General features: G+C 43.2%; 2 protein-coding genes and 1 long non-coding RNA gene across 4 annotated transcripts; 2 read left to right on the top strand and 1 right to left on the bottom strand.

Annotated features, from left to right (window-relative positions):
* Positions 1 to 70: 70 nt before the first annotated feature.
* On the top strand, positions 71 to 9334 carry LOC6497465 (EF-hand domain-containing protein D2 homolog). 2 transcript variants are annotated; one of them, XM_044716154.1, is made up of 3 exons: positions 559 to 690; positions 791 to 1120; positions 8071 to 9334. In XM_044716154.1, exons 2-3 carry the CDS (start codon positions 921 to 923, stop codon positions 8483 to 8485), a joined length of 615 nt encoding a protein of 204 aa, XP_044572089.1. In that variant the 5' UTR covers positions 559 to 690; positions 791 to 920; the 3' UTR covers positions 8486 to 9334. The 2 variants fall into 2 exon arrangements, with proteins under 2 accessions (XP_001962024.1, XP_044572089.1); XM_001961988.4 differs by lacking the exon at positions 791 to 1120 and having other exon boundaries at positions 71 to 690.
* LOC116654887 lies at positions 1127 to 5191 on the top strand. The gene is made up of 2 exons (XR_004310029.2): positions 1127 to 1996; positions 2094 to 5191. It is a non-coding gene; the product is annotated as an uncharacterized LOC116654887 (long non-coding RNA).
* On the bottom strand, positions 9255 to 12079 carry LOC6498072. Its single transcript, XM_001961987.4, has 3 exons — positions 11859 to 12079; positions 9523 to 11804; positions 9255 to 9459 (listed from the first exon to the last, which is right to left on the bottom strand). The coding sequence occupies exons 1-2, from the start codon at positions 11927 to 11929 to the stop codon at positions 9566 to 9568; spliced, it is 2310 nt and encodes a 769-aa protein (XP_001962023.2). The 5' UTR covers positions 11930 to 12079; the 3' UTR covers positions 9255 to 9459; positions 9523 to 9565.
* Positions 12080 to 12312: the final 233 nt, after the last annotated feature.

A 12312-nucleotide genomic window follows, 5' to 3' on the forward strand; every position in this document is an offset into this window, starting at 1 on the left:
AATTACAAATTCTGGAGACACTTAAGTAAGGGGAAAAACACTGATGTAGCCCTGAAAACATTTTTTTGAAAACAAACAAAACCCCACTGTATCACCGTTGGACCGTTCAATTCGAGGTAGCGCGCATTCCACGAAACAGAGAAAAACAAGTGCACAATAAGACAACCGGCTTTCGTATCGACTTTAACGCAGAATCGCAGTTTTTCGTGCATTTTTTTGGCTAAAACAGGACTCAAGGCAACGCCCGCGCATTAGCTTTTGCGAGCCCCAGTGTTATTGTGTGTGTTTTTTCTGGCGCATCCGTTGGCGTTGTGTGTGTATCCCGACATCTCCTCTTCGAGCTGCTATCCTTGTATTAGGGTGTGCCGAAAAAGCAACAAAAAATAAAAGAGTGACATTCCAGCACAGCTCCACCTCCACAAAGTAAAGCAACCAACTCGCCGAAATGTCAGTTTCCTCGAACGCCTCCTCGGCCTCGCGAAATGGCAGTGTGGACGACAGCACCACCGCCAGTACCACCAACACGGACAGCTCCGAGCTGACGCACATTCTGAACCGGCGACAGGAGATCATGGACTCCCAAGAGGCGGGCATCGAAGTGCCGCGCACCTTCAAGGTGGTTAATGTCTACACCGAGTTCCATGAGTTCTCCAGGAAGCAGATCAAGGACTACCAGAAGACCTTCAATACGTAAGTGAAGGCCGTTTGCAGTGGCATCTATTCTATTTGTGGCAATAATTCACTTTCCTCCATCTCCATCTCCTTTCACCTGCAACTGGCGCTTTCCCAGGCTTCTCACCGCATTCGCGTCTCATTAGCTGGCAACATAAAACTCATGCGCCTAATGGGCATTTAAATTGCACTTACTGAGCAGCTCCTCCTCCTGCCTCCATCGCAACTGCTCCCAAGTGCAATGGGGCATGACTCACACACAGCTTGGGTGGAAAAATGCTGTCACAGTCGCAAGTAATTCCCTCGAGGTTCAAGTCTCGGGCTCCCGCCACGCGGATCATGACTCAAAAGTGGCTTTCTGCCTTAACACTTTCAAGCGAATTAAATTATTACACTACAGTTCAACTTGCCTACAACAGATTCTCTACAAAATTCATCTTAAAATCATGTAAACTGTTGATCCTATTTTTTATTAATTTTTTAACATTTTTAGGGAGTCAGTTTTCAAAACAATGTCTAGGATTTCAGTTAGTGGGTATCATCTGTATTTGTGCCGTACTTGCGAACGGTTTTCGATTACCATCCGACAACGTCAACAAAGTGGCTGGCAAAGGTTTTGGGTTCTTAACCACATTTTCCTAGTCTTGTGGCGGATAGTCGCTGCGATGATAGTCCGGATCGGATGTCGTCCTATCGACCGCAGCCGGACTACTATTGCGCAATGTTATGCTAGATTACACCTCTGGAAATTGTTATTTAAATTCCCGCACTTGTCACGTAGACGACCGACGACGGACGACGACTCTCTGGCCAGATGATAAGCTATCTCAGGCTCATCTGAGCTATCTGGAATTATTCGCAAATGCCAGCACCTGTCGTCGCACTTTAAACTCATTTTTTGACTGATTCATCCCATTTCTTTAAACTGAATCAGATTCAGATTCTGTGTTTACTTGCCAATTGGAGAGTGAGAGGGGAGACCCTTGGCATCTGGGTCATCGTAATCTGGCAGATTGTCAAAAAAGCGAACAAAAACTGTGCCTGCATTATGGCATTATGGCTCTGCGAACGTGTTCTGCAATTGTAAGCCAAACTCACAACTGCAGGCTGTCTGGGAAATACTCTGTGTTCGAGCCACAAATGGTAGATGGCCAAGAGTTGGAGCTAGTTTTGGTCTACGATTAGCTAATGCCATCAGCTAATATGGGTAATGAGAGTGGATATGTCCCGAGGAAACTGTAGGCTATGATTATACAATAGATCTACAGTCTCTATTTGGTTTTTGGAAATCATATAACAGAATATATTACACCGATTTGCTCAGGTAATTGAATAACTTATCCATCTAATCTTAAACAATTTAGTTGACTGTTTTATTCCCTTAACAAATGTCAAGTTTTAAGGTTCATCTTCTTTTCTAGAAAATGAAAATAAAAACCGGCTAACAGCAAAGGCATTGTGCTGCGGCTCTTGGCATTTCCAGTCACGTTGGCTCCTCGATCTGCTAAACTTGCAAATCCGAAGCACACAAAAAACCTGAAAAAATTTAATTAATACACGCGATCCACTCAAGAATCGAAAGCAAAATGCTGCCCGGACTGGCCTGGCCCCTGAGTCACGCATTGAATTTGTTTTACAAAGCAATTTGTATAAACAAATTGCAACTGATTCAGTCTCAGCCCAGCGAGCGAGCGAGCGAGTTTATTCCGAATCGCTTTCTGATAAACAAATAATATTATTACCATATATGTGGTTTGCCTTAAGACGTCATAGCATTTTGCCAGCAAAGAAGGCAAATGAAACTTCCCAAAAAGATAAGTTCCCGGGGAGATTGCCGGACCCATGGCCCAGCCCCAGCCCATGTGCGATTAAGCGAAAAAATAAATATAACAAAAAAATTAAATATATATATAGTTACATCCCACGCCCGACTTGACTTTATCATCGCTCACGCAATGTGTTTTATAGCGTCTTTGGGTTTCTGTTTGTTAGTTTCCTGATTACTCCCCTCTCCTCGCATAATGCGCCATTTTCCGCACGGATGTCTGCCGGCGGAGCTTCCACAGCCGATTTGGCCCTAACTTCCGGCAGACGATAATAAACTTAAGAACTGTATCGATCATGCACTTTATGGCGCCATAAAGGCAAACAAATTAATCATCCCGGGGGCGCAGTGTCATCTGCCTGGGTGGGATATCTGTTCTATGAAGATAAGCCACAGATCCCTGGACAAACTTGGGAGAAACCCACCACCGATGACTTCATGATGGTATCATAAATAAAGTCTTGCACATTGTGGACTAAGTACACTTTATTCAATTTTGCATAAAGTAAAGTGGAGAGTACAGTGGTAGCTCTGTAACTGATTGTTGCAAGTTTTTGTAAGAGAGTACAGTGGTAACACCCGATAGTTTTGAGAAAGGTCTTTGAAGGCCCCCTTGCGGTGCTCATATCTTCCACAATTTTAATCCGTTCCTTGAAAGGAATGCCTCCATAGATTTCTAGATCGATTCCCTATGATTCTGCATCAAAACCTGGAAACAAAATTTTGGATCCATATTTTTCAAATTTTTCTGATGGAGGTCCTTGTAGATTCTATGATTTCCAGATATGGCTCCCTGCTATGCCCATATCTTCTACAATTTTCATCCGATCCTTGGAAAGAATACCTTAAACGATTACGAGATCAATTCCCTATTATTCTTCATCAAAACTTCGCTACAAAATTTTTGATAGATATTTTTTCGAATTTTTCTAATGGAAAAGGCGTATGTACGACTTCCTTATATGACCCCCTGGGATGCCTTAAAAAAGATTAATTTGTTTCTTTGAAGGTTAACAAACTCTTAGTTTGATTGACGCTCAAAAATAGACTCAATTGCTGTGTCCATTTATGGAGAGATCACTGTGGGCGTAAAGCTTCTTTGTATGTCTCGCCTGATTCTGGCAAGGGGTGCTATTTGGCATCGATGGCAGTGCTATGCTACTAGTATCGTTGGCTGTCGTCGCTCTGGTTACAATCCGAGTTCAGGGACAAAAGCAGCCACGCACTTTACAATGGGGGAGGAATTGTGTTCTGTTCAGTCCGGATGGGCTTTTTATTGCGGCCACACAGTGGCGAGGAGAACTTTTAATTAAGTTGCCATAGTCCACCACCATCCATTATCACTCGCTATATGCATTACAAGGGTTGATTTCGTTGCACATTTCGGGACGATTGCATGTGTGGCATGTGTGGGTCCTTCAAGGTGGGCTTTCGCCTCCAACTATGCCTGCTTTGTAGGCCTTGTGTGGCACTGTACTCTGGGCCTAGGTTCATTGACACTAATTTGTTTTATTCGCAATGCTGTTTGCCCGAAGCTTTTGTGTGAGGGGGTTGGTTGGTTGGTTGGAAATGTAAGCAAGTTTTCGGACGATCGATACCTAATTTCCGGCTGCAGCCTCCGATGGTAATTATTCGCGGGAGATCCGCATGTATTTCCGTACACATGTGCACGACCTTTTTGCATTTGGCCGAAAAAAATCGAATAAAAAATCGCGATTTGCGGAGTGCAGCTGTGGAATTGCAGGCGACGGGCAGTCTGGCATGTCCACAAAACACGCCAAAGAAAAAAATAAAATAAAGTAATAGTACAGTAAACTATCTGACAAAGGAAATTGTGATCATTGTGATTACATTTTTAAGCGACAATGACACATGGGGGCAGGGAAATAGGGATATATCAGAGAAGTCTAGAAGCTCTAATATATTTTATTAAAATTTTTATGATTATATATAAAATGATTCATAAATATTTATATGAAAAGTAATGATTAAATATTAATTTTATTATTTTTTGTAAAAACCCTGATCCATCCACCGCAAGTGTAAGCGATTCAGTGGCCAGTGTCCAACTCAATTGAGGAAATATCAAATTATGTTCGAGCCTCGTCATCATCACTCATCCCGGGCCATTGTGTCCACAACTTGTTGCAATTAGTCATTGCATTAATTCATTGTCCCCCATATAGTATAGTAGTTGAAGTAGTTCTTATGCAGGCGATGATGATAAGTCTGAAGACTGAAAGTTGCTGCCACAATAATGTTTCTGATGCTTCTGGTTCGTGCAACAACTAAAAATAATCAAACAAGGCGCGACGGACGACCCACGCAACGATTTCTCACTTCTGGTGTTTGCTCCAATTTCGAAATGTCAACAAAAAGTATATAGAGAGTTTATTTTTGGTCAGCTCAGTATATCATATATTTTATTAGGAGTTCTAAGCAGAAGCAGGAGACCTCCTTTAAGAAATAGTAATTCTAAAGGAAGGCAGAGGTCTACCTTTCATAAGAGTTCTTCAGTCTACTAGTCATGCCTTTTATTGACTTACCATTTTACATATCCCTCATATATCATACAAGCTATATATCTATACAATGTCTGTTTGTGGAGGCAGCCTGCACAGGTGCATGTTTGGTTTCGAAACGAAAAACAGTCAGGTGAGTGAGACGATCCAGACGAGCCATCGGCGAGCGAAATAAACAAGACATTGCGTATGCAAGACATTGCTTTTTGTTCGAGGAGAGACATGGCCAACAGGGTATAGTCTATGGGTTATGGGATATACATATGTATGTACACTTACCAGATACCTTCATATTCCCCACATCAATATAATGATGAAACTTGCCCCGCCAAGCCGCGCTCTGAATTTAAATCGCTTTTGCGGCAAACAATGAAAACCGTTACCATAAAGTTCAAGAACTTGATGCTTTTTTTTTGTATTATTCCATGAATTGGAATTAGACTCCCCCCCCTAACATTAACCCGCTTGAACATCGGGGTTACAGACACAAAAAAAAACCTCCATTCACCAAACGAGTGGCAAGTTGCAGGTTGCAGGTTGCAATGCATTATGTTGCTAATAGAGAGAAGAAGAGTTCAATAAAGTAATTGCGAGTTACAAGGCTTACATCTTAGAGACAGTATGAGGTAGACAATTAGGATTACTATATTATAGAGTTCTTAAAAATATAAATTAAATATTTTATTAAAAACTCTAACATCTTAAATCTAAACGAATCTTACAGTTTAAGAAATGTGTCTTCCTGCTCTTTTCTGGGAGGGGATCTATTAATTCCACCGCACTTGTTTACCTCTTAGGGTACTACTAGTGGCATATAGATATATTTACGATGCAAATTGCGGCATGTAGCATAAACAACAATACCAACAACAACAACAACAATAGCCAGCTGACCCCGTTAGCTGTTGAACTGTACACGAAAAACGATAAAGAAAATGAAAATCGCATGCATATTGTACCTATAGACACTAGAGCTCTATAGCGCTATAGAGCCATATAGCCATATAGCATATGGCCCTGCCGCAACAACAAGCGGCATGCAATGGGGCAGAAAAGTGTTCAACACCCTCCCCAAAAAGCAAAAAGCTTGGCGTGTGAAGTTTTTCTATTTTTTTTTTTCGAAATTCATTGAAATGAAAACAATCAATAAAGAATTAGGCTAGATCCGGTGGGGCATCACAGCAGCAGGTGTATGTTTAGAGTTTAATAATAATCTAGATGAGGTTTATAAAGGAATTTTGAGGTTTTAAAATCATGACTAAACAAAGGTATATTTTTAAGAGTATGCTAAAGTAAAGTCATAAAATATTAACACCTTTTGAGGTTCTAAAATCTTTGAGATCTTGTCTACCAACTTTTTCTTTTTATATTACCTATTTTTTATGTTTAATAATTTAATAAACTGAAACTGCAGCGTGGAAATTAATTGAATTGAACAGCTGAACTCACTTATTGAATCGAATTCCGAGCCACAACACCTCTATCAATTGAAAAATAGCTGGTGGAAAGCAAAAAAAAAACATAACCCACCGAGCGAGAAAAGTGCCACCAATTGTCGCATTGACGCAACTGCCTTGGATAAAAAATAAAGAGTGCAATTGTTGGTTAATTAAAAATAGAAAAAGGCGGCGATAGCGTAACAGTGGCCACAATTAATTGCCCAACTCGGACTCGCTGGTGACACCTTCGAAGGTGTAGTCACCATCTCCAGACACGCTACAGAGATGATGATGATTCCCTCGCGCCTAATTACTTTCACTCTTTAATTACCCATTTTTATTTTCATTTGTAAGAAAATCACTTTTTTTGTCGATACATAAATTCAATTATGAGTGAAATGAAAGCGAAACTACTGGTACTTGTTGTAATCTAATAGATGTTTCGTCATTATGTGTGGCGGCTTCTAGGCGAACGAGAAATCGAAACTTTCAGTTTCAATTATTGGATAACTACAGACTGTCTTTGTATCTGTATCTCATTTATTGTCATCTGTGAGGGGTATCTGTGAGGTAGTTGCTGCTTCCTTAGCTGGCTGTTTGGAGTTGCGTATTTTTAGCCAGAAAGATAGCCAACTAGTAACTAGTTGAACAAGTTTCCGAGTAACCAACATCCTTCGCCTAACCGGCAAGGTCGATTTTGGAAGCCTGTTTCCGAATAATAGTGTTGCTACTAGCTGGCTGATGCTGCTGCCATGTTGCAAGTTGCTGGTTGCTGGTTGCTCATCTGCCGCCGACAGCAACACGCGACTTGCGCTTTTGGCATTTTCTCTTTTATAATATATTACACAATTAGATAGTAAATGGGCTTTATTTACATTTTCATCGCGATTTCCTGCCCACACTATTTTATTTTTTGGCGGAAGTGTCGCCGTTTGAACTCTTGACTTGCCGATTTCGGTCGTCGAACCCGCGTACGGATCGGGATTGGAGTGGAATGGGTTAAGTGGGAATCATGATTGTCCCACTGGCTGGCAGATTATGATTTTTTTCCAAACCATTTCTCTGCCAGACAGATAGACAGTTGTTGGAAAATTATTAGGTTTCAAATATTTTAAATTCTTACATAATATTTTCGAGCAATTTTCTTTCAAAAGTTTGGTGATCAATAATTTCTTTTTTAATGCAAATTAGCAAATTAAACCATAACCACTCTCATTATAATTTTCTTTTGTATTTTTATTAAACAAAAGTATAATTTATGCGACATGTATTGGGTGCTATAGTCTTGTCTGCCTCTGTTGTTTGCAAATTTAGCATGAAATTGGGTTGACTTGCCAATCCATAACGACGACGACCAGCTCTGGTTTCCTCCCACACCTCGGGGCAGCCGGCTGGAGGGTGCCACGCGACCTCTGACGCCACTGCACCCACGTTTGCATTATCGATTGCTAATCCCCGACATTGGCGGCCTCGCCAGTCTCGTGTTTCTCGCTTGGTCATTGACCACCGACATTTATCTTTTGCTCTCTGCCCAAGTCCACAACTGCAGACCAATCTAGACCTAATCCTCTAAAGCTTCTATTTAAAAACCATCTCTCTTTAACTCTTCCAGCTATGACACTGCTCGGGATGGCTTCTTAGATCTGCAGGAGCTCAAGTTCATGATGGAGAAGCTTGGAGCACCCCAGACGCATCTCGGTCTCAAGAAGATGATCGCCGAGGTGGACGAGGACCATGATGGCAAGATCTCCTTCAGGGAATTTCTACTCATCTACCGCAAGGCCGGAGCCGGAGAACTGGACTCGGATTCCGGGCTCAATCAGCTGGCCCGGCTGACCGAGATCGATGTGGAGCAGGTGGGCGTGAGCGGAGCCAAGAACTTCTTCGAGGCGAAAATCGAACAGCAGCTGCGGACGAACAAGTTCCATGATGAGATCCGGGCAGAGCAGGAGGAGCGCCGGCGTGAGGAGGAAGAGCGGGCCCAGAGGCGCCAGCAGTTCCAGCAGCGGGCGGCTATCTTCCAGTAGATCTGGATCCCGGCAAAACATTATCCTGGTAGTCTAGCGCGTAATTATTTTGGCGTAGGTTAATCGAATGTGGACCTAGAGAGATCCCGGCGGAAGGATTAGGGAAACCGGAGACGCTTCGTACAAGCTGCAGGCATTTTTCAAGCATCACATAAAATAATTGATATCCATACTAATCGTCTCATATACATATATACACCTACTAGGGTGGTCCGATTTGATTTCAAATACAAGGATTAGGTTTTTAATTTTCTGACGATTTCAGTGAAAGGATTGCGGAGTAGAGTCACTCAAGAGGGGAAATCGAATCGGACCACTCCTAGCCACTCATACGTACACATAGATAACGATCATACCAAAAGCGTAATTTATAATTAACCTTTAGTTAAGTGAAAAATGTTTTAAGCTTAAGAACTCTTTTGAAAAAAACCTTGGTGTTGCGTAATCTTCTTTTGTTGAATTTGTATCTTTAGTTTTTGAGTTTGGTTTGTCCGAAAAATTACAATTCTTTCTTACTGGTAGTGCCATTTTTTATTTCTTGATTATGATTTTAATTATTGTTTAAAAAGAAGCAAACGGATAGTTAATTTAAGTGAAAAATTCAACCTTATTTGTACATATAACCTGTGTTGGCAGTTCAACTTTGTTGTAGGAAGCATTTAAGCTTTCGTTTCAGTATTTCATGTTTAAAGTTTAAACTCTAAAGTTTTTAGTAGAAATTAAAGCAATACTAATGCATTAAATACTACGAATACACGGAAAATACACATACTTTTAGAGAGCGTTTAATACAAGAACTTATACTGCAATTTAAACAAATAAATGTATATAATACAAAGTCATTTAAGAGTCAGTTGGAGTTTCAATTGGCCACCTTGTACTGGAATCAGTGGAGTGGAATCCCGCTGGGAGGGTTTCAGCACTTGGCATTAGTCTGGCAGACCACCAACCAGGCGCTCCAGTATACGGACGGTCTGCGGGGGAACGACAGTGTTTAGGAACTATTACAAAATGTTTTAGATTATTTCCATACTCACCGCAAATATCACAATTTAGAAGGCATGTCTGGGTCGATCTCCCTCACTCCCCAGCTACTGGTCCTCGGCGCAGGGAGTGCTTGCATCGGAGCATATCACATTTCAGGGCGTAGCGATGCTGGCACACAGGACACTCGTGCGGCTTGAGCTGCAGGTGGTAGCCCTTGATGTGCTGCGACAGACCATTCCGCCGCTTGAAGACCCTATCGCAGATGCCGCACTTGTGCTGCCGCTCCGTCGAATGTGTGATGACATGCTGGCGCAGACCATTCAACGAACCAAACGATTTCTTGCACAGATCACAAGTGAAATTTTGGACGGACGTAACTTTCTTTTTCCGGCTGGGCGGCATCTGCACCTTCGGCTTGGATTTCCTCGGCCGGCACTTGAGCTCGTGACGGCGATAGAGGCGCCAATGGGCGAACGCAATGGCCTGGCAGTGGCGACACTTGAAGCTCTGCAGGCGGCGGTTGTTCCTCAAGGACAGCGACTGACAGATGTAGCGCATATGCTGGCGCAGAGCCAATCGGGAGAGGAATAGCTTCAAACAGCCACAGCAGCGTCCGAAGAACTTGGCTCTCCTCTTCACAAAGTGGCCTTTCTGGCGACGATGGTGGAACAGTTTGGCCAAGCTGGGAAATCTTCGCCTGCACATCCTGCAGCCGTGCGACTTTCGTTTCCGTTTTCTGGGTGTCTTCAGTCTCTTGCACTTGAGCATTAGCTTTTGGTATCTGGCGGCCAGTTTAGCATAGTTGGCCGTCACAGCAATCAGTTCAGGATCAGGGACAGGAGCCTGCAGTTGCGTAGCTGCTGGTATGAGATCCTTGTGATGCAGGAAACTGCTTTGCATGTCCAGGATGTCGATCTTCTTCTTGGGCTGAATGGCCACGTGACTGTTCTGCCATTCTGGCTGCCAGTACTCCAGTTGCTCCGCCAACACCAGTGCTCTGTTGCCCTCCAATTTCATGGGAGGAGTGGCTGCCAAGTTGGAAAGTCCGATGTTCAAAGGCGGTACACTGACCATGGGCATGGGATTGCCATGATTGCTGTTGTAATGCTGATTCAGGCTATCCAAGGTGATGAACTTGGCGGTGCACAGAGTACAATTGTGGAGCCGAAAAGCGGCGGAAGACTTCACCACACTGTCGTTTAAGACAACAATGTTGGGCTTGGTACTTGGAGGAGCGGCAGGTGGCGGTAGCAGTTCACAGATCAGGGGATTCGGTATCTGGCTGACATTCGTAACTATGGGCTTGCAGGAACGAGTATCAGAAGGCGGAAGATCACCCGGCAAGGAGAGAGGAACCGCTGGCGGAGCTGAGGGAGGAGGAGCTGGAGGCGGTGGAGCAGGCTCCGGTGCCGCATCAGCGCCCTCCAACTTCTCCTTCTTGTACTGACCCGGCGGAAACGGCCAATCCTCCTTGGCATAGTTATGCTCCTCCGTTAGCATCTCAGATTGCAACATTTCATTGGCCGATCGTAAAGGTTGAGATCTCTCCGAGAGCCCCACATCTGGATCATCGGGTATATTGATGAATGGGTCGTCCAGATTAATAATCTCCATGATATCACAGTTGTTGATAATGTCTTGTGTGTTCAGAACAGGAAAATCGCAGAACTGGAACTTCTGCTCGGTTTCCTCGTGATCACAGCCCTCGTCCTGCTCCAAGCCCATGTCCAGTTCGTCCGGAAAAAGGTTGTCCAGATTGTCGCTGGCCTCCTGCTTAACCCGCACCAAGGGCTCCTGTTTGATCTTCAACTGGCGGCGGTACTTCCTCTGCAGCTCGCTCTGCGTCTGCATCACCACATCGATGAACTTCGAGAAGCGTTCTAGCTGGCGGCAGCAATCTCCACAAATGTCCTTGGGCAAGGTGTCATCCTGCAGGATCTGTAGAGTCGGAAAGCATTTTTGAATCATGCCGAACAGCTCGAAGCTTTTCTCAAAAGAGGAACAGTTCGTGGCGGACGAGCCACAGAACCGGCAAGTGCATTTGGAGCTCGATGAAGGCGGTGGTTCTGCGGCGCTTGACAAGGTCGGTTTGGCCAGTGATCTGTTGGTTGCTTGCACCTGTTCCACCATAACATTCAGGCCATCCTCTTCGGGCACCCGCACCGTGGGCACGGCGTTCTTTTTAAGAGTTTTCCGGTTGTTGCAACAGTTGAAATCGGCATCTACAAAATGACGGCTGCACACCGCACTCCACTTCGAGGGCATCCATTGACCATTCCTTTGGGTGAAGTCTTTCCATTTCTGCAGGAGATCCTTCCGCTTGAAGGGGAATCTTGGGAGAATGCGTTAATTGCCGGAACATTTTGGAAATATGTATTTTGGTTACCTGTGGAATGATATGCTACCGGAATGTACATATTTGTCGCTGCAATTAACCACCGCACAGTGGGCGGGCATTGCTGTAGGTCTTATTGACTATTTTAGTTAATAATGTGTTTGTTTATAAAAACACTCGGCTTTGCGAATTCTTCTAAAATTTGTTGTGAAAATCAGCTGTCTTTCTGTTGATGTTTTGACTGACAGTGTTGGAAAGCACCGAAACTTTACAGGGATGGATACTCTAATTTTTGATTTTATAAAATTGGATGTCCCCATTTTCGAATTAAACTATGAAACATTTTAAAATTTTAAATATTTTATTAAATAGACAAATATTTATTTTCTAATCATTGTTTAAGGCTATGGTTGAGGATGGCTTCGTTGATTTAATATCATGTTTTTGTTAAATATATACAGTAGAAACTGTATTAAAAATCGAGGTGAAATCATATTTTTTGGCT

The sequence above is a fragment of the Drosophila ananassae genome, chromosome 3R (genome assembly GCF_017639315.1).
Source record: "Drosophila ananassae strain 14024-0371.13 chromosome 3R, ASM1763931v2, whole genome shotgun sequence".
NCBI lineage: Eukaryota > Metazoa > Arthropoda > Insecta > Diptera > Drosophilidae > Drosophila > Drosophila ananassae.